This window comes from Ischnura elegans, chromosome 1, assembly GCF_921293095.1.
Source record: "Ischnura elegans chromosome 1, ioIscEleg1.1, whole genome shotgun sequence".
Classification (NCBI taxonomy): domain Eukaryota; kingdom Metazoa; phylum Arthropoda; class Insecta; order Odonata; family Coenagrionidae; genus Ischnura; species Ischnura elegans.
Genome location: NC_060246.1, coordinates 149,632,076 through 149,653,310, shown reverse-complemented (window position 1 = coordinate 149,653,310; position 21,235 = coordinate 149,632,076). Strand labels below are relative to the sequence as shown.

Here is a 21,235-nt window from a genome sequence, read left to right as displayed (position 1 = left end):
GTAGGAGCGGGTCGAAGCTTTTGGTAATAATGAAAAACAATTACTCTTCCGACAAAGAATTTATTAGCACAATATATACAGGTTTCATCAATTGGAGGGTGAAGCTATAATAAGGAAAGACATTAGACCCAACTCATCGCTTATACCATGCCGTAAAAACTGTAACATTATGGAAAACAAAGGAAGATATTCATAGGCTGATACATTTCAAGTTATAGCGCAAATAGCTACAAGGGAAAATTAGATTTATTACTGTGGAGTTTGAGGCTTCGACCACTCAACACTTAAAATCAAATGGTCGTACCCGTGCCCACTGAGCTTGGCAATAGCTTTAGCAGCATCTTCTTTGTTTTTGTAGTGTACGTAAGCATAACCTTTGCACAAGCCTGTTGCTCTATCTTTGCCGAGATGCATTTTACTAATCTGTCCAAATGGTTTCACCAGTTCCTCCAGATCAGCATCTTGCGTATTTTCAGACAAGTTAGACACACGGATTGCAGCATTAGAGTACTCCTCCGGTTTCATCGGTCCACCATCACGCCTTTTGTTGGCACCATCACGCATACTGGGGGGCACATATTTACCAGTAGAGCTACCTTTGGCCGATTTATCTTCTGTACTAAGGGAAGTACCCGGGCCTTTGTCATCGGCGAGCATTCCAGCGGCGGTGTCTTTATACGGGCATTTAGTTGTCCAGTGATCTCCTTTGCAAAAACGACATTTCACCACTCCCTGATCCATATTTTTCAACTTCTCCAAGGGGTCATCGTCTTGCTTATCCTGCTCCTCTTTGTTAGACACGAACTGCATGAATACGTCTTCAGCTACAATTGTCGTGGCAGGATTCGGGCCTGGCTTGTCGTGCTTAGATGCACCATACTTAGGCCATGTCTTGCGCTGCGCAATAGTCTTGGAAACTATTCTTTTTTCAATTTTAAAGGTTCTTACATACTTCTTCGTTTTCTTCTCTTCTTCATCATACTTGTATTCCGTAACGGTTTTGATTCCCTTAGATATAACTTCCGTAGGAGCAGGCAGAACACCCGCATCATCATCTACATAATCTGCCCAGGATTTGTTTTCAGTTTCTGACGGCATTCTGTCAATAGAAACAATTTATTAATAATAATAATATTAATTAGACATAAAACAAAACACAATTCGCATTAGTCTTCGTCATGATTGGTAAACAAAATATCACAAATACAGAAAATTATTATATAATTTGTGCAATTTCTGAAAATATTCAGTCACAAAATATACAAAAAATATTAAAAGATACAAGAAATTATAATGAGCATTTTGGTGAAATTATGGACAATATTAAATCACAAAAAAATTAAATCACCCTTGTCGCTATCAAGGAATTCCTCGATTGAGTAGAAGGCCTTTTTTATTAGCCAGGCATGCACAACTCTCTTGAATTTGTTAACACTAACAAATTTAGCTTCGGAGGGTAAACTATTAAACAGGTGCGACTTAGTTACATGAAATGATTTATAAGTTTTAGATAGTCTACAGTAGGGAACATTTAGTCTCTCCCTGTTCCTGGTGAAATGCTGGTAGACATTTCCTCTTGTCCCCAAGAAGTTTTGATTGATCTTTACATCAAAAAGACACTTCTTTATATATCAAGAATGAAATGAAAGCATATGCCAACGACACACTAACAAGAAACGATAGGGAAAAAAACCCAGCGGAACAAAAAATCATTACACTGAAATGAACTTACTTGACTGGTAGTGTTAAATCACAGTTAATCTTAAGACTTAAATCCTTTTGAAATATTTACTTTAAATATCATACACTCAACGTTGACACCTCGCGTTTATGAACTCAGCCTTACTAAGGGAACTGTAGATGGCAGAGGGATACAGATACCAATCGCGAACAAACGAATCACCTAGTGCGTCTGCGCGGATTTCAAACATCGCGTTCCATAACTCAGAGTAAACTTACCCTCATAAAGACTTTTATTACGGATTCATTCGTACCCAATCGAGTGCAATATATATATATATGTCTTATGTGATGTGTCAAAGAACTAGCAGGGCCTTGCATTACGGAGCAAGTTAATAGAGCGTCGACGTACATTTATTGCATTATATTCTAGAATGTCGTTGATCCTATATACGGCAGAAATAATGCTTAAGCGGTGAGAGAAATTTTATTTTTTATTTGTAGGTGTCAAAATCTAAGGTTCATATTTCCAATAATTCTTGTTCAAGGTCCAAAATACCCATCTATGCGTTAGTACACCGTCACTTGGGTACCTAATAAGTAGAATGAGTTAATATGATTACTAGTTTGTGGTAAATTCAGGGATTTACTATGTATTTCATTATTCTCTCCTCTATGCTTCTATCAAAGACCTTGAAGTACTGTTGATGAGTCTCTGACTTTTGACCAGCATATATCAACAGGGCTCCTACTTAACCGTGAAAACCGAGAATAAGCCATGAATTTAGTCTACCGTGAAGAAACCAGGAAATAGCCGTAAATTTCGTCATAAAACCTTAAAAATCTCTCTAACTAGATTGAGAGATTTTCAAGGTTAGATAGTAGAACTACGATTGACAGATGAAAAGAAAAATCGATATTTGGATCATACTTATAAGGCCGAGTCAAGTGCAGACACTGTTCACGCATTTATCTACACACATGTATTTGAAGAGCAGTTATTGGTCCGTGAGCCATGGCAACACATTGACCTTAAACCTGTGATTGGAAGGCCGGTAACCGGTTAAGTGTTCATTAACCCTGGTGAAAAATCAGTGACACTTCTTCACTTCCCTGCCACCCTGCTCTCTCCATTTTCCCACTCACAACCTTTAGTCTGCCCTGAATTTTGCTAATGATAGGTGACGTCATGAGTGATTACACTTTCACTGCTGCATTGGCATTCACGGCGTCTGTCGTGTTTGGTAAATTTTTAGTTCACGTGCGGCCGATGATTGATACGTGATCAATATTTCTGTCTAAAATGCTTTATCCACAGACTGTGAATTTGACAGCAATTGGACCCTGAAAAAAAAAAACTGTGAATTTTATAATTTAGTTAGAGTGGGAACCCTGATCAAGCATTGCAGCAAAAGCCACTTTCTTGTCATATAAAAAATTTTATATTTAGCTACTATACATTCTTTCATTTTCACATCCTCAGCGAGAACCCTCACATGATAGGTCACTTTCCCTGAATGTGCCCAATTTCCTTGGAGGTGAAAAAAAATTTCTGCATTGAAAAGATTCAATACAGGAAATATCTACAAAGCACAAGAGGAGGTCAACATTCCACCACCTGGAAGACTTTAGACCTTTTGTATTAATTATATGCCCATTCAATTGGTTATCAAAACAACTAACTTAACGATAGCAGCTAATAGATAATGATGGTATTGTTACATGGCTAAAAGTTGCATTGTTTCTGTTTCATTAATTTTAGCACTGATTGGATCTTGAAAATTCGGACATTGGCTCCAAAAATTGAAATTGGAGTCACGCTAGTTAATGCAGAGATTCTAAATAATGTTGTTTAGGATTCAACCCACTATCAAATTTATTTTACACATAAATTATTCCACAATTTTTTGGCGTGCTGCTTTTTAATCATTATTGCAGTCCAAGCTCTATTGGTTAGCGGGATGGAGGAAGAAAACTCCCATATCCCTGCTGATTTACCTTGTTTCGCGAGAGTAATTGCTATTTACTTTAGAAATGAAATGCTGTTCTAACTACTTCGCCAAATGTATACTTTATCAAATTGTTTTGGTGGCATTAAGAAATTTCAGAAAATATTTCAATAACCATTATCTTAACTGGTCAACAATCCTAAGATTTGTTTGATGTAGCTCTCCACTCAATTCTCCTGTCAGCTAATCTTTTCACATCCACATATTTCTTCTTTTTCGCATCCTTCTCTCCTTGTTCCATATATTTCATTCAAGAATTACCTTTTCCATTGTTGCCATCTACTAGTCCCTCAATTAATCAAATCAAATTAATGTCCTCATCAGGCCATTGTGTCTGAAGATAGAGCCTATAGAGTCATTTGTCTTCTTCTTAAGGCTTAATGAGGCTTCTCTTCTCTCCTACTCTTAGGACTTCACATACTTACTAAGTCGATTTTATCCTCATCATTCTTCTTTAGCGCCACATTTTAAAGGCCCCTACCATGGATTTCTCCACAGCTGTCATTGCCCATGCCTCACTTTCATAGGGATGCATACTACCAATGTAAGTTCTTATATATTGTTTCTTTAATTCTACTATTAAATTTCCTGCTCCTAGAGAGAGAGAGCTCCTTTCCTGTAGATCTTCCTTATGGTGGAATTTTTTCTTTCGCAAAGCAATTCTGCTAGTATGTAATTTCTTTCTCGATTCTCCCATCGCTAGCTATCCTGCTTCCCAAATAACAGAATTCATCAACATCTTTCGGTTTTTGTTTCCCTATTTTAATGTTAGACTCGACTTCTTCTTTTCTGCTGCTTACAAATACCTTGATTTTCCTTGCGCTCATTTTCAGCTGATATTTACCCATGACCCTACCCCTATGAACCAGAATCTTTTTCATATCCTTCTCTGTCTCTGCTAAGACGGCTATGTCATAGCAGAGACAGAGAAGACAGAGCAGAGACAGAAAAATCTTCTAAAGCTAATTTTTTCCATGGATATTCACTCTTAAGGCGTTTTCTTTTATTTCATTAATGGCTTTCTCAGTGTAAATGTTGAAAATTACTGGTGTCAGAGCACAGCCTTGTCTCACTCCTTTCCTTATTCTTACTCCTTCACAGCTGGACCCTGATTACAACATCGCTACTTATATTTTTGTAAAAACTGTGGATGATTCTGCTGTCATTGTAAAGAAGTCTAATTCATTTCAGTGTTCCATAATACTCATGTACATAGGCGGATCCAGGGGGGGGGGGGCACGGGGGCACGTGCCCCCCCCAGACCCTTAAAAATATGCTAGATTTTTAATACAGTCCCATTATCATTTCGTTCGTTTTGTATAACGAGATATCCTTGAGTCCCCCCCCCAGAACAAAATCCTGGATACGGCCTTGCTTGTGCCCCTCCCAGAAAGAAATCCTGGATCCGCCCCTGCTCATGTGAAAACAAAATTAGTACATCTATATGAGTTTGAAATTTGTTGGGAAAAAGCATGTCAGAGTTCATAATAATCATAAGCCAACAATCCTAAGATTGATTTGATGCAGCTCTCCAATCCACTAACCTTTTAATGGCAACAAAAATCTTCTTTTTCACATTCGTTATAAGCTGTCTAACTCATTTCGGGTTGTCTCTTGCCTTTGAAGCTTTTTACTGTCCACCTGTCCTAGACTATTTTTTTCAATAGTGGCAGGACAAGTGGGAAGTTCAATTCGACTATTTTCTTCCAAGGCCAAATAAGCTATCCCGTCCTCTTCTTACAGTTTTGATAAACTTCTCCTTATCACCATGCTTCTAAGCACTTCCTCATCAATTACTTGGTCGATCCATTTTATCTTCATCATTCTTTGGTAGTGCCATGTTGCAGATACTTCCAATTTTGACTTCTCTACTTCTGCCAACATCTATGTGTCGTTCCTAAACTGAAACAAGCTCCATATACGTATAGCATTGGGTGAATAGTGTCCTTACTTCTATGCTGACATTCTCAGCTGTATGTAGGCTCTTCTTGTTGACTCTCCTCGTTGCTACAGCTATGTTACTATTTTTTTCTGAGTAGTCCATTGCTGGTCAATCAGCTTCCCAGGTAACAAAACCCTTCCACCTCTTCGAGCTTTCCTTGAGCACCCCCCACCCCCCGAACAAAATCCTGGATACATGCTTGTGCCCGCCCCCCCCCCCCCAGAAATAAATCCTGGATCCGCCCCTGACTGCGATGTTATCACAAATTCCAGCGTACCAATTCATTCTCCGTCGGTAACGTCCCCTGAAGCCTTTGATTTCAATGACGGATTTCTTCATATAAATATTAAAAATCACGGAGAACAGTGTATATGCTTGTCTCACTCCTTTCCCGATTTTTGCTTCTTCACAGTTGGGTCCAGATTATACCAAATCTACAAGGGTTATAAATAAACTGCACAATTATTTGATTTCTTCTTCACAATTCGATGTAGAGAACTTCACATCCTTTCAGAATTCTAAGACCTGGATTCCATTCCACGTTGTCTGAGACCTTTTCAAAGTCGACAAGTGCTATGAAAGTCGTCGTTTGGTTTGTTCTTCTCATGAATTATATATTAGTACATTGCGATAGAATACACGGTCTCAACACTAATAATTATACCATGAATTGAAGATATTATCGTGAGGCTCTTGAAAATTCAATGACACGATTACGTTGAATAGCCTGTAATAGTAAGGGAGGGAAACGTACTTGAAAGGCGTTAAGGGCACTACTCATGGGGTCATCTATTGCATGAACACAGTAGAAACACAAAGCAGACAAAAATGTAAAAAAAAACAAAAAACAATTATGACACGAGTACGTTTGATTACAGAGTCTTCCTTAGGCTAATGCATCAAATTACGCATCCGAAGTCAATTCACGATGACCAAGTCATAAACATTCGTGCCCACTTTTTATACCATAGATTATAATCACAACACGCATTAAAATTCTGTGAACACCTATTGAAGGACAAAATGTCAAACTATAAGATGCATGATCCAAACTCACTAAAACCAGCATGGATAATATATTACATACATAATTTATACTCCACGAACACCACTTTGTAGATTTGTTTTACTGGTTTCATCTGTTCATACAGCCGCAAAAAGTTTCATTTTGCGAGCGGCAGGGTCGCAGCGTGAACATCGAACGTCTTTTTGAAGATATGTGAAGTACGCTTACGCTTCATGGCGATCGGCGTAACGGGCGAAAGAATGTGTGCCCGCCGATTTAGGGTGTATGTGAGTGAAAAAGAGATTATTTGAGATTTATTGATACAATAATATTGTTGCTGTGAATTCAGGATTTTTTCTTCAGACATGGAACTCCCTCAGCCACCCCAAGGTACTTGTTTTTATTGTGCTGTGAATTGTGTTCTGCAGTGGAAGTAATGTAAATTTGGATGGATACTTTGCAGGAAAGTTGTAATGATACCATTTTCTATATTGTAGCGAAGTTGGAGGATTTTTTCAAATTTGTTGGTCATTAGTTATAGCGTTTCTTCGTGCGTGTATTTGATAAATAAAAGTCGTTTGGAGTCTAAATTCCCGCGTTGCCGGTCCACTAAGATTACATGTTATTGTGTAGTAGACGACTTAAATTCAATCAGAGATTTTCACGTAATTAATTTTGGAGTAACCCCTTGTCATATATGACCGGCTTTACATATCAATTTGCTAGTTGCTTCGTATTAACTTAAAATATAGCATTTACTATTAAATAATTGAACTTATTATGGGTATGTCACCCATTCCTGTGTTTATTTACAGATCAAGAGCTCCGAAATATTATTGACAAACTAGCACAGTTCGTTGCTCGAAATGGACCAGAGTTTGAGCAGATGACCAAAAACAAACAGAAGGATAACCCTAAGTTTGGTTTCTTATTTGGAGGGGAACATTTTAATTATTACCAATACAAGGTTACTACAGAACAAGCAAGTGAGTCTGCTGTTTACTACTGCACACTTATTGTTATACTACTGTGTGTTTTCCTCACTGTAGGCTTGATGTGCATGTAGTGTTGTTTGTTGTTGTTAAACCAATGTAGGTTCTAGTCTTTAAAAATATTGATAGTATTTCTTATTAACTTTTTGTGGTGAGCGCATGTTAGCAATCGATTTAGTCGTCGAAATTCTTTACAAGAATTATTCAATACTTTTGTATCAGTGCAGTAATTTTGGCCTTGTGCCTTTTTTGTCAGCAGTTTCATTTGCTGATTTAGTGATTCAAAGTTTAAAATATCTCCCATTTTTAATTGACATCACGTTTATCTACAGGTTATTATTTGCAGTTATTTCTGTTTAAACGTTTTATCATAAATCTGAGTTGTAATTGTGATGCATTTTATAACTATGGGAAAAAATAGGCCCCCTGTTTTATCCACCTGCTTCTATGTTTTTAATTTAGACTAAGAAAAACGCAGGTTTATTGCATGTTATGACCTTGTATTCACTGCCAGTGATTAGATTTTGCTGATCGGTGAGTGATGCAATGATTCCTTTGGATATGAAAGAAAACACTTAAGATATGATGTTGGCTTGTCAATGCCTGGCTGTGGTATATGGTACTAGCTGGTAGTGTATTTTTGAACTGATTTTTTAAATGCATGTCTTTATTGCATTTTTCTTTTTTCTAAACTTAATCCAATTTTAAATGTAGTTTAAATACCTTTGAAATAAGGTTTAAAAAAAGCCATTTTTACATCCTATGATCCCCACAAGGTACTACTGAATACAAAATGATGAGAACCTCTTTTTAACAAATTTTTTCCAGGTTAGATTTTAATAAGCCTGTCAAATATCAAGATAACCCTAGTAATCTATTTGGAATCTACTGCTCAATTATGTCTTTTCCAGGAGTATTAAGCCACTTAATGGGGAATTTTTTTTCCATCATTCATTAGCTTGCTTTTTTATTTTTGTTTATTTTCATATTTCTATAGATTTTTGCACTAGCTATGCCACAGTCACGCATCTTCCCCATGTCTTTGACTCGTCCATTTTTTTCCTTTGGGCTTTTAGGAATTGACTTGAAAGTAATATCTAAATGGGGTCATTTACTCCAGAATTAGAGAAAATGGCTGAAAATTTTTTTGCGCTTCCTAGCAATTGCTATTATTATCTCGTTGCTCTGTGTTAAGTTAACAATTGTACGAAAAGTGGTCATGAAGCTGGATTATTGAGGTTTTTAAGGTCATTATCCATAATAGTTGATTCCTATTAGCCAAAAAAATATTCTCACTGACTGGAAAAATTAGTGATTTTCTTGTGCTGTTTCTTTTATCAAAAGTTCGAGGAAATATATAGAACAAAAGATACCAATCTTTTATTTAAAAAAATCAAATTTGTGTGGTTTGAAATATTTTCCTTATTGCTCTGAAGTGCTCTGAGAAAAAAGTGGCAAAATGTGGCACCTTATTGATCTTGTAACGTTTTAATTAATTTCTCTTAGTTTCACGTCACTTACAAATATTTTATTAAACTTTAAATGATACAGACTCGGGAGCAAGGGAACACCCGTCCGCCATAACTATCACAATCCGACTCCCCTCTTCATACTCCCTCCCGCGCCGTCAACAATCACAACAATTACCTCACTCCACCTCTGCTGCTTATTATTGCTTGTATTACGTCACACCAAAAACCAAAACAAACCACTCAAAATTAGGTGTTACAATCTATTATTGTTATGTGAATTGATTGAATATATTTTAAGGACATAATTGACTAACTATGTTGTAATTGTCTATGGTAGTTCATGATAGCTTTTTGAGAAATAAATTCCAACGATATTTGATCTGAAACTAAAATATTTTGAAAGCATGTATATATTTCAATAAAATAGGCTGTTAAAACTCAGAAAAACTTCCTTTTGGGCTATTACCTTGTCGCAATGAAATGCCTTGCATGTTCCAGTACAATCAAATGAGCCTCGGAAACTCATTGAAAAGGATCTGTTCACTAAGGGCTGGTGTTTATGGCAGCGAGGTTGGCAAGGTCCTCATGGTTTCCAAAATGCTACACCCTTTCAGAGACTTTCAGACTGATTGTGAATTGAAGACGGATCTATAAGTTAGGAGGGAAGATGAGCCAGGGTGATCGGCAAAATGCTTCATGTAAACCTACCTTGACGTTAGAGTACTTTCGATAATGCCGAGAAAAATCATTTAATTGGAGCTTGGGTCAAAACTGTTTCAAAAGTTACTATTTACCAGTTATGTATTTCAATTGTTGGATTTGGACTTCGTCTTTTGTGGCAAGATATACTTTGTTCACCAGCAAGGGTAAATCATCACCTAGAAACCGATACTATGGCCGAACAATTACACAAATCCATTTGAGTAGAATAAGTCTTTTTTCATTGAAATTCAAAACAGCTCAACCTGTAGTTCTGAAAAATAAGTTTTCAAAAAGTCAGTGGAAATGAAAATGAAAAGGGGTTATTCTGACCTCTACTATGGTTCTTGTTTTAAGGGAAGATTGCTATTTTCACTCAGATTTCATCCGCATGTTTCCTCTGCATACTTCGGCTAATATGAGGGGCTCTCAACATTTTCTTTCGCTCAAAAACTGCCTCTGTGGGGCTCTACACATGGTAAGTAATGTGTAACAACTTACTGTGGAACGCCCATGCTTTGAATATGAATATCATTTATTTATTTATCATCATTTGCCAGGCGAGATTTGAACCTGTATCCTTCAATTTGGCAAGTGAGGACTTAACACCACTGGATATGGGGATATAATACAGAAATTTTAGAATTTACCATGAGTAAGGGATACTGGAAAAAAAGGAGAAAAATGTTAGGTTTGCCCCATCCTGCCTCATAATTTTTTGGTTTTCCCAGCCTACCTTTGTCTTCTCTCAAAGCCATCCCCGGCAATGACATATTTTTCCATTATTATTAGATGTAACATAATTACACGTATGTAATCTCACTACTTTTAATTAATTACTTTCAGTATTGAAGCATAAAGGAAGGACTCGTACCAACTCAGCTGATCTCAATGCAGGTGCAACGCAGCTTATGTTGCCTGGAGGTGGGGGTGTTTCAGGCAGCTCTACTGTGGGGGTTGTTCTGCCAGGAAGTGCAGTCACTCAAGGACCAAATGCCTCATCCTCTTCCCCAATTCCTTCAGGCCTGCAGGCAGCACAGTCAGGGGCTGCTGCTGGTTCCCATCACCACGTCGGCTCTTGGATGGTGTCCCCACGTCAGGTGGCCCTTGCACCCCCGCCTCCACCTCCACCACCACCTCCTCCACCTCCTATCACGGAAGCTCTCACTCTTCAGCAACAGGCACTTCACGATCAAATTCGTCAGAGTGAGCAGAATCTCGCTGCTCAGCATCAGGCAAGTTTTTTTTCATCACTGATAGTCGTGGCGAAAATGTTGTCAATAAAATTCCTTTATGTTATAGAAGCTATTGATGTATAAATGTGTCTTTGAGAATGAGGGTGTGGAATAGGATGATTCGAAAGAGTTAAAAGTTTTATGTCAAAGCTATACTGCTGAAAAATTGTGACAGGTGAGTTCTAAAAAAAAGTTTAAAAATTATTGAAATTGGATAATATTTTACGATCTCGCAAAGTATTTGAATATTTGAAAAATTGGGAATATCATCCATTTTTTCATATTATTTTTTTAACGCCTAATGTTTTTCTCATGTGCTTTAACAGAAGAAAATGATGCAACTGGTACTGTATATTATAAAAAAGAAGTAGTTTCTTATTTAAATAATATCTTCCGACCGTGAAAATACATACACTATACAAAATATGCAATTTTTGAATGATTCGAATGTCAAGATGAATTAATGTAATACAGAGTGGTTCTGTGTTAAGACAGCAAGTCTGTCATTAATTCATTGGATACTGGATGGATAATGTGTTTAGTTATCATTAGGGACATGCAAAAGGTGGGGTTATTTTATAGCCAAAGTGGTGTTATTTTTCTACAAAAGCGATGTTATTTTGCCCTGAAATCGGTGTTATTTTAACGGCAAAATAATTGATGTTGATTGAGAGCCATCCTTCCAGTGGCCCACCCATTGCCCTAAATTTAGGATATTATTGACCAGGAATAATTTAAGCAATAATATACATGGAGTATTGACTGAATTCACCTATTTTACATATTTATCCTTCACGTATACATATATCTAGCTTACATAGAGAGAATTTACTTTTAAATGTCTGTAATTTCAAATGAAATATTGCTATTGTGATCAAGTTGTCATCTTTTACATTTGTTCTCTTATCTGTTAACACAGTGCTATAGTAGGAAAGAAATCTTTCTCAGTCCATGCTTGCAGAAGGGATCCAAATTGCTTAAAGGCACTTAGATGCAAACGATGTCTCAGACATTTGAGCTCCTGGATTGCTTTAATTACACCCCATGAACCCCGGGAATTTTGCTTTTGTAGTAATTTATGTAATTCTCCCAACCCCAATATCAACTTCTCTGTCTCCATTGAATCCAGGCCATGAATTTTGTGTTTTTAAGTCAGGGTTCATGTCTGTAGACGGAACTTCTTGGGGATCAAAAACTGAGATCTTTTCAAATACCAATTTTTCTGCTTAGGTCTTCTACCATAAGAGAACTAAGTTTTGTTGACGCTTTTTCAGCCATCTGCATAGGTATTGACTTTACAGCAGCTGCTTTAGAGGTTTTCATGTTTTGCAGATGTAATAAGTGGTTTTATCTAAAAAAAAAAGTACTCTTATGAATTTTCTCGTGGCTCATTTTTAACTTCCTTAACTCTTTCAAAATGGTGGAGTTCTCTCCTTAACATGAATGCAGGACTGTGCTCCATGAGACTCTTCGGTCCCCTCTGTATTTATGTTGGACATCTGTTAAGAAAGGTCTTGCAGATAATCAAACACACTCAACACCAACCTTTTCTGATCCTTCCTAGTGGGCATTTTGCATTATCTTGGACTCTGAGGGTAGTTGGTCTCCCTCCTTTCGTGGTTTATAACCCTACCAGCGGCATTGGTTCGCTGTCAACTCATGCTTTGTTTATGTGAATTAGCTATATGGATGATTGTTGCTTGCACGTAAATTGCAGACTTCCTATTGAATTCCTCGATTTATTCTGAGAGTTTTAAAATTTTGAATGAAGCTCTACCATTAGTATTAACGAATTTAATGCATTAACAATTTCCATGTTGTTTTTATACTGAAATCGAGATATAAGTTAATATTTATGTTAGAATTTTGTTTAAAAATTGTAAACGCTACCAAAAGACAAAGAATTCAATTCTTAGTTTATATTTTTTGAGAAAGAACCATATTTTTATTTCGCAAACTAACTGAATGACCAATTGTATGACTGCGGTCCCTTGCCAATAAGAGACGAGGGTCTAGGTTAATGCATCCGGATTTCGGCAGTTACAGATTTTGCCAGTCCATGGTGTTGGCCTGTGTTGGGTCCCGAAACAAAGACTTTGCGAAGCCACGAATGTTATAAAAGGAGGAGAGCAAGGAAACGTTTTTCGGCATTAGGCCTGCGTAGGAAAATCTCAGACGAAAATTTTTGCCTTTCGTCTCCCGGGTCAAGAAACGTCCTGCTGCATATTTACGTCATTAGCAGCGAAAGGGTTAACTCTTTATAGAATGTGAGCAATTTCGTGTTAATTGCAATTTTCTCTAATCCAAGGGCGATTTTCACCAACTCAGACGCGATTTTCATCATTTTTTTCCTTCTGCTCTGCATGAAATTGTTTTTCGAGGCGTATATTTAAGCCGTAATTTTTTCACGGCATTGGCCGCTCACCGTCGCGGCTAATTTCCGCGGGACGCTGTTCCCGTCACAGCGCCGTAAAATCCAGAGAGTCGTCTTGTCGGAATGTGGCCTGAATTTTACGGCGCTATGCCGGGAACGGCAGCCGGCGATAAGTCGTTTCGGCTGAAAGCTGCCACAATGTAGCTCCATGTGTATTTCACGGAATAGACGGCGCACAGCCACTTTTTGTGGATTTCAGACTTTTGCTTTACTCCGGCCCTCATCAACGGCAGGGCACTGTGCTTTCAAATAACCATTGGTCTCAATGCATGTCTTCAAGCGAGTCGAATCGCGCAGTTGATGGCACGGCGTCGTTGACGGTCAGCAAGGCAAGGTTCAATCCGGCCCGGCAGTGCGCCATTTATGACCTGAAATATACACCGTGCTACCTTGAGGCTACTTTCAAACGCGACGAATTTTCGCCGGCCGCCATTCACGGCAAGGTTCCGTGAAATTCAGGCCACTTTCAAACGAGACATCTCTCTCACTTTCAAACGAGACACTCACGGCGCTGTGCCGTGAACGGCGGCCCATGGAAATTCGTCGCGTCGGAAGGTGGCCAATGCAGTGAAAAAATTACGGCTTAAATGTACGTCTCAAAAAACAATTTCGTGGGAGGAGCATGAGCAGAAGAAAAAATGGTGAAAATCGCGTCTGACTTAGTGAAAATCGCCCATGAACTGGAGAAAATCGCAATTAACACGAAATTCGCCTATTCGCGGGAAACCCCCGGAATTCGCGTTATCGCATTTGCGACTTTAGCATGTCCCTAGTTATCATCATCACTACTGTCACTAGTCAAAAATTCTCAGGTCAGTTTGATACATTCTCCTATCAGCTAAGTGTTTAGTTGTACAGAGTGTAAATATGAGACTTCAGGAACATTGGAATCCTGGAAGTACCTTGGGTACATTAATTTGTTGGACTAAAATGCAGATATCCTGGGCAAAGGATTGTTTGGACCTCAGATGGTGAATCGTTAAGGTATGTTAAGGCAGTGGTGCAGCGAGGGGGGGGGGGTTTTTGGGGGTTAACACCCCCCCCAGAGCTGAGAGAAATTTTTAAGTTTAACCCATTTTACTTAATTTGATTGATTTTACCAATAGAATAGAGTAAGTATGAATAAAATATCCCTCAGAAAGCCATAAAACTCACCTTTTTGAACCATTTATCTTTAAAATTTCACAATTTATTAACCTCGCACAGTACCGCTTATCCTGGTGGTTATACCATACCCCGCACACCCCGGTATTAGCTGCAACTAAAAACCCCCCCCCCCCCAAGCCTTAATTCCTAGCTGCGCCCCTGTGTTAGGGTATTGGAGTATTGAAACAACTCAAAATCTAAGGTGAAATTTTTTAACAAAATCTATTCTTTTGGCTGGGTTACACATTGCGTGCATATCAGTTTTTACAGTTCTTCTATTTAAATGTTATATGTTTGATTAAACCTTGAATTTTGAGTATAGAATTTTTTTAATGATACTTTATTTAAGAAGTCAGCTTTTCATGCATCTTGTTGATGTTAATGCTATCATTTCATCAAAATCCTTTTCTGTTTTGTTTGTGCAGGTTCTTATGCAGCAACAGCAAAGTCAAATAGAAGAAACCCTTCGTAAGGCTCAGGAAGATCAACTTGCTAGGCTTGCTGAGGAAGGAGGGGTCAGGTTTGCGGAGTTAGACACAATACTGCAGCCCATCATTGATTCTTGCACAAAAGATTCAATCTCCGCTGGAAAGGGGTGGATATTTGCACGGTCTTCTTCTCCAACATGTAATAGAGTGGTGGCTCTCTATTTGTTGAAAAAGTGAGTGCATATCTAGAAAAGTTATTGTGAAAGTATACTCTTTGTTCAATGGATACCATGCGAAAACATCCCTGATTTGTTATCTGCGTAATTTTATTTTTACCTCGTTGATATCTTAATTCAAACTAAGTTATTTTTGTATGATAGATATTAATGATACTCGAGCAATTTTATTTCAAGCCTGATAATGAATTCAAGGAGGTTATTAACAAGAATCATGTACAGGGGGATAAAAAGAAAAGGTGTCAGAATTCATAGGTGAAGGCGAATTCAAATTCAGGAAAATCAAGGGCGCAATAGGAGAAATAGTTAGTCTTGAGGCTAATTTTACCGTTTTTTATTATACCCTCAAGATATACGACAAGGTTAATGACTCTAGTTACTCATTTGTGATGTATTCAACGAAGTGAAGAGAGTGATTGAATAAACTGTTAGATTGATATATTTACTTCCAGTAAAATTAATTGTGCTCCAATTAGGTCATATTAGGCCAATTAGGTCTTATTCCCTGAATAAATATCTGTGTTTGATTGAAATTTGTTGCTATTAGAGCTCAGTTAAGTAATAAAAATAATGATTGTTCTGCAAACACCACCTTTGAAGATATCATTGTTTTATTTGTATTGAATCTTTATAATTTATTAAAATAGTTGTGCAATTTTTTTTCCAGGGTCATTGGTCCAGGTGCCCCTTTCACTCAGAAGCTGCATATCATATACCTAGTCAATGATGTTCTTCATCACTGGTAAGTGTCACTAAACCACCATTAGTGTATTTTTGTGTTATTTCATGTGCTAATTGTTTTTACCCCAAGTTTTATTTTGGTGGATAATGGTATCTCGTTCTGAACCTAGCCCTAACATGTGAATATCACGTATTCAAGGTGGAGAGGCTAGTTCCTTTCCCCGATTTACCTCTTTGGTATGTTGCCAGAAATTCTTCAGAAAGGCTGATTGTAAGATTTTCAAGATATGAGTGTCAAAAGGCTCACTCTGATTTGAATCCAATACTTTCTGCTGGGGTTGGCAACAGAAACATAAGTGCAAAAGTTTGGTTCTGCTCATAGAACCCATCGTTGGGTTCCAAAATGGGTTTATGTTTTTTGTGAGAACCCATTTAGGGTTGTCAAATTCAGTTCCCCCCCTGTCATGACCCCATCTTGGTTTTTGCAGAAAGGTTCTCTTCTGGGAGGAGAAGCCAATTATGATTTCAAAGAAAGGATTCTGTCACAACTGAGAACCCGTTGATAAATTGTGAGAAAATTACTTGTACAGAACTGGTTCAAGGGGTCCAGCATAAGATTCCAAAAAATAGCAATACAAGGGTTTTTCCATTCAAAAATTGTTAATAACTGAAACTGGGATAATCAACACAAATATTACACTTGTCTCAACTGCAGACAATTAGCATAGCAACCGTTTTTATGATGAAAATTCTTTCTTTTTTCATTTGGCTGTTGATGATGAGAAATGATGAAAAGTTACGTAGCGTACACCTCCACAATAATCATAATAACCCTCTTATCATAAATGCACATAATTTTGTTTGAATAAGGCTCAACAATTTTTAAATATTAATGACTATGTGTGTATGGATACATTTATTTGTTCGCCATTGCTAGGATGTCTCTAATATACTTTTCAAATACATTCTAGGCTTGTGAAAGATCTTGTAGCTAATGATTTATCGGAAGTATTCCTAAGTTTTCTTTTTGTGTAGTGCAGTTTTTATAGTAAAATTGTTCACATCACTTTCTTGAGTGTGCTTTAAAAAGAAATGGTCATGAAATTATCAGGTGGCTTGCTTTTATGTCAATTGTTTTAATCTTCCCATCAGGAATTTTTTTATGCACTAGGTTTTGAGTTTATAAAACTTGGCAATTTGACTGTGAATTCCTTTACATGAATTTGTCTCTTTGTAATACTTGTATTGAGGATGCTGTATAAATTGTAATTCAGCAGAGGCGAGCTGGATGTATGTTGCCATTGGTTTTCAATGTACAATCTTTTCTTCTCATTACTCTTTTTAGAGAAAATCTTGTTCCTGGAGAGATAGGAATGAATGGAATATTTTGCTTAGTTTTTTAGAAAAACAGTTGCTAAATGCTTAAGAATTTATTATGCTACATTATATGTATGTTGCTAAAATCTTAAGTCTTTCTTTACAGTGTCCGCAAGAATGCTGAAGACTTAAAGAAGGCTTTGGAAGGAGTTGTTGTTCCAATGTTTTGTAATGCTACTCTCGGTGTTGGAGAAGAGCAGCAGTCCAAATTAAATAAGGTATATTTTTATTTCTCTTTGGTATCGCATTTCAATTACCGTATTCCTCCGAATATATTCCCCCTCTGAATATAGTCCCTCCCTTAATTTTGAGGCTTGAGTTTTGGGGGAAAAAATGGGTTTGAATATAGTCCCCTTACCTTTTATCATGGGCATTTTGGGAAAAAAGGGGGGATTATATTCAGACAAATACGGTATTCACTTGCTATATGCTTCGGTGTTGCAGTTGTTTAATCAGTCCTCATCCCAGTACCCATCATGTGTATGCACATAGTCTTTTTTGTCCTGAGCTTGGCCAGGGTGGGGTTCGTAGACCTTCTGCAACCTGACCTAACCAGTTGTGCTTAAGTCAATCAATAGTCTTGTCTGCTTAAGGAGTTCTTTGGTTAAATAAAAAAAAACATACTCCTTAAGTTCAGTGGAGCACATGCATGCTGAAGTTGAGGGAGCTGGAAGTTTACTTCATTGTATGTGGGCCCGCTCTAGTGAATTTTGAATTGGATATCGAACCATACTTACGGTGGCAATATTATGGTAATTATTTGTGAACCTCACATATGTATTGAAACAAATTTCTGATACCATTTAGAAAAGAGCAACCATCCAAAGCAACAGAGACAACTGTTACTTTTCTCTATGTCAGAGCATGCCACCTCAGCCTATTTCTAAACAATTCTTCACCAGAGATGCTCTAATGAACATTACAATTCAACTGTCTTCAACACAGTTTATTGATCTCTCTTTATATCTATGTGGCTACTCAAACCCCAAAAGGTTTTTGTCCTTGTCAACAGCTCCTCACCGTCTGTCTTTGTCCTGCATCAGCATTCTTGCCAGGTTTTTCAAAACGTCATAATCTTCAGATATTAAACCTACATTGTTAGCAAAAGTTAAATATTGTATTTCTCTCCAAGTTTTCCAGTCTCTCTCACCATTCCCCCTCCCTCAGCTCTCCATCGTCCTTTTCCAACAGTCTTATTCAGTCTATGTCCATGAACATTTCTTCTTTTATGTTCGAAAATAAAACTTTTCTTCTTCTTTTATCACCCATTATAATTATCAATATCTTAAGACCCTGTGATATATGATTGCTCCCTTAGGTAATGCAGCACTAGATTCAGAAGAAAGATGCCTGAGACTGACAAACATGGGAAGGGTTGCTGTGGAGTATTTGCGGAAGGGTAGCTAGGGAGGAGTGGGAATTGCCCAGTGCATTGCAGGAATAGGTTTTGCTCAGCCCGTGGCAGGGGTGGGAGTTTGGGTGTTCTAGTTTGAGAAGAGGATTTCTGGTGCTGATGGTAGATTTCTCCTCAAGCATTCGTGGATGAAAATGGATATTGTTGGAGCTCTCTGTGTCTTAAAATGAATATCATATTGCTATAATGATTTATAACAGCTTAGAAGAGGTTATAAATATTAAATATATCTTGCTGTGAGACCAACTTCTTTATATAGGTGACCCTAATCCGTTTGCCTTCAATAGAATCGGGAATTTTTCGTGGTAAAAGGCCTTTTCTGATGGGGAAAGGCCTTTGCACTGTTAAAAGCTGGTCTTCATAATAAATTGGCGGCTGCATAATAAATCATTTCCTTGTGTTTAGTCTCCATGCTTCCAAATTGTTGATTTTTTAATTTGTGGCATGACCCAAATTATGGTAAGATTTTTCACTGAAGATCGTTTGCCTTTTGGAAAAAATAATAACACTACAGTTAATCGAATTTATTTTAATATTAATAAATGCTGCATTCATTTTAAAATTATGAGTCTATAGTCTTGTACTTAGTTTTCAGCTTTGTAAAGTTAACTGAGTACATATGTCTTTCTGTATTTCAGCTGTTAACATTATGGGAGTCAAAAAGCAACTATTTTGAACCTTCAGTGATTGAGAGGCTGAAACATCCATCTCAGTCATGGTCAGAGTATCAGGCTAGCCTTATCACTGAGCATGCCGCTGCTCTCACTCCTGTGACAACGGCAGTTCAGCGAACGTATGAAGGCTACCAAGCCCAACATCAAGCTTTTGTTCGTCATGCGACTCAGCAGATCCAGGTAATTGATATTGTTATTATTTATGTATTCTACTGATTAAGGTAGGTTTGCAAGGAGTATTGAAGTAGTATTCTGGCAGTCTACCCTCCCTTCATTCACCTCCCTCTTCAATCCATAATGAGGTCTTCTCCTTTCTTTCTACATAAAAGTCCTATTCTCTTCCTTCCTCTGACAGACAGACACGTATACAGGTGGTATAACTCTATTTCCTTGAGAAAATATTAAATTATATTTTAATGGAATATATATGTTCCTTAAAAAATATGTAAATAGAAGTCAGGAAAAATGAAGACAACAGAAAAAAATTCTAGGCAATATGATTAAGAAAGGAGAATTTACCCGTCAAAATAACGGGTCTGGTACTTCTAGTGTTAAGTTAGTTAGAACTAGTTAAGGACTGTGCTAAAAGTATGCAGCAGATGTCAATTAACATTTTTATCATCCAATTTTAGGTGGTAGATAAAAATCTGAGTTTAAGATTGCTTGTTCATATTTTCGCAAGAGATTTTTGTGGGAGGGTCCTACAGGGTGCGTTCCTAAAGTAATGCAATTATTTTTTTAAGAAACTAATTGAATATATTTGCAGAAGCACTTGAAAATTTTCAAAATACTGCTCTTGGACTTCAACACATTTTTTCTAGTGACTCTGCCATGACAGGTATGCACCCAGGAAGGTTTCTTCAGGCACCTCTGGCAAGGTTCTCGTCATGACTGTTAGTGTCTCTTGTATGGGCAAAAAATGGGTTCATTTCTCGGCTGCTTAATCTTAGGTAATAGGAAGGAGTCTGCTGGGGCGAAATATGGACTTTGGGGGTTTGGGGCATTGTTCGAACCTTGTGTTTTGCTAGGAACTTGCGGACTCGTAGCACGCTTTGGCAAGGTGCGTTGTCGAGGATGGGATTATCAAGTAGCGGAGATGTCTTTTCTTGTGCTGATGATCCTTTTTTTGGAGTCTTTCCTGCATGTTCATGTAAAAGGTAGCGTTAAATGTCTGTCCTTGAGAACAAAATTTCCTTATAGACCACTCCTTTGCTGTCTAAAAAGACAATAAGCACTGATTTCACTCTTGATTTACTCATTCTTGGCATTGAGGGCATTTACCTCTTCCTGGCCCTTCTTAAAGGCCTTCAATCACCTCAAAACGTACAAGTTGGACAGAGCAGAGTCCCCGTATGCCTCAAAAATAATTTTTTTTGTCTCCTCAGGAGATTTTTATCAATTTAGCTCAAAACTTTAAATTGTCGATTCCACTTATTTCGAGACGCAGTTGGCATGCAGAGGTTTACAAAAACTGACGTCCTGCCACTTCTGCAGCTTGGAGAGAACGGAGACTGGTATGGTGGAAAGCTTAGTGTTGACCCCCACCAACTGCAAATGGTTTGATACCACTCCGACTGGAGCGGCACAGGAAATTTAATTGCATTACTTTCTGAATACACCATGTATATTAATGGAATTTATGTGCAATGGTTACCATATAAATTACTTTAGACCTGAACGAGCAAATTTTTGCGGGTTAAGGGTAAAATATATATTTATAATTTTTGTCCATTTTTACCTATAAAGGTACGTGTACATTGTAGAGTTTTTAGCTAGATTTGCTCTAGCTAGAGTAGTCTACCAGAAAAGT

At 37.6% G+C, this 21,235-nt stretch overlaps 2 protein-coding genes across 3 annotated transcripts in view; one reads left to right on the top strand and one right to left on the bottom strand.

Moving 5' to 3' along the window:
* Positions 1-40: 40 nt before the first annotated feature.
* LOC124172170 (eukaryotic translation initiation factor 3 subunit G) lies at positions 41-1,880 on the bottom strand. Its single transcript, XM_046551590.1, has 2 exons — positions 1,733-1,880; positions 41-1,099 (listed from the first exon to the last, which is right to left on the bottom strand). Exon 2 carries the CDS (start codon positions 1,096-1,098, stop codon positions 250-252), a length of 849 nt encoding a protein of 282 aa, XP_046407546.1. The 5' UTR covers position 1,099; positions 1,733-1,880; the 3' UTR covers positions 41-249.
* Positions 1,881-6,817: 4,937 nt separating this feature from the next.
* The window catches only part of LOC124172148 (calcium homeostasis endoplasmic reticulum protein), a 39,600-nt gene continuing 25,182 nt past the window's right edge, over positions 6,818-21,235 (top strand). Inside the window, exons 1-7 of one of the 2 annotated variants that reach the window (XM_046551563.1) lie at positions 6,818-7,027; positions 7,453-7,623; positions 10,647-11,035; positions 15,041-15,276; positions 15,947-16,021; positions 17,444-17,555; positions 19,390-19,605. In XM_046551563.1, the coding sequence (XP_046407519.1) occupies positions 7,003-7,027; positions 7,453-7,623; positions 10,647-11,035; positions 15,041-15,276; positions 15,947-16,021; positions 17,444-17,555; positions 19,390-19,605 (1,224 nt within the window). In that variant the 5' untranslated portion in view covers positions 6,818-7,002. The remainder of the gene's footprint in view (positions 7,028-7,452; positions 7,624-10,646; positions 11,036-15,040; positions 15,277-15,946; positions 16,022-17,443; positions 17,556-19,389; positions 19,606-21,235) is intronic. The other variant, XM_046551571.1, reaches the window with a different exon arrangement.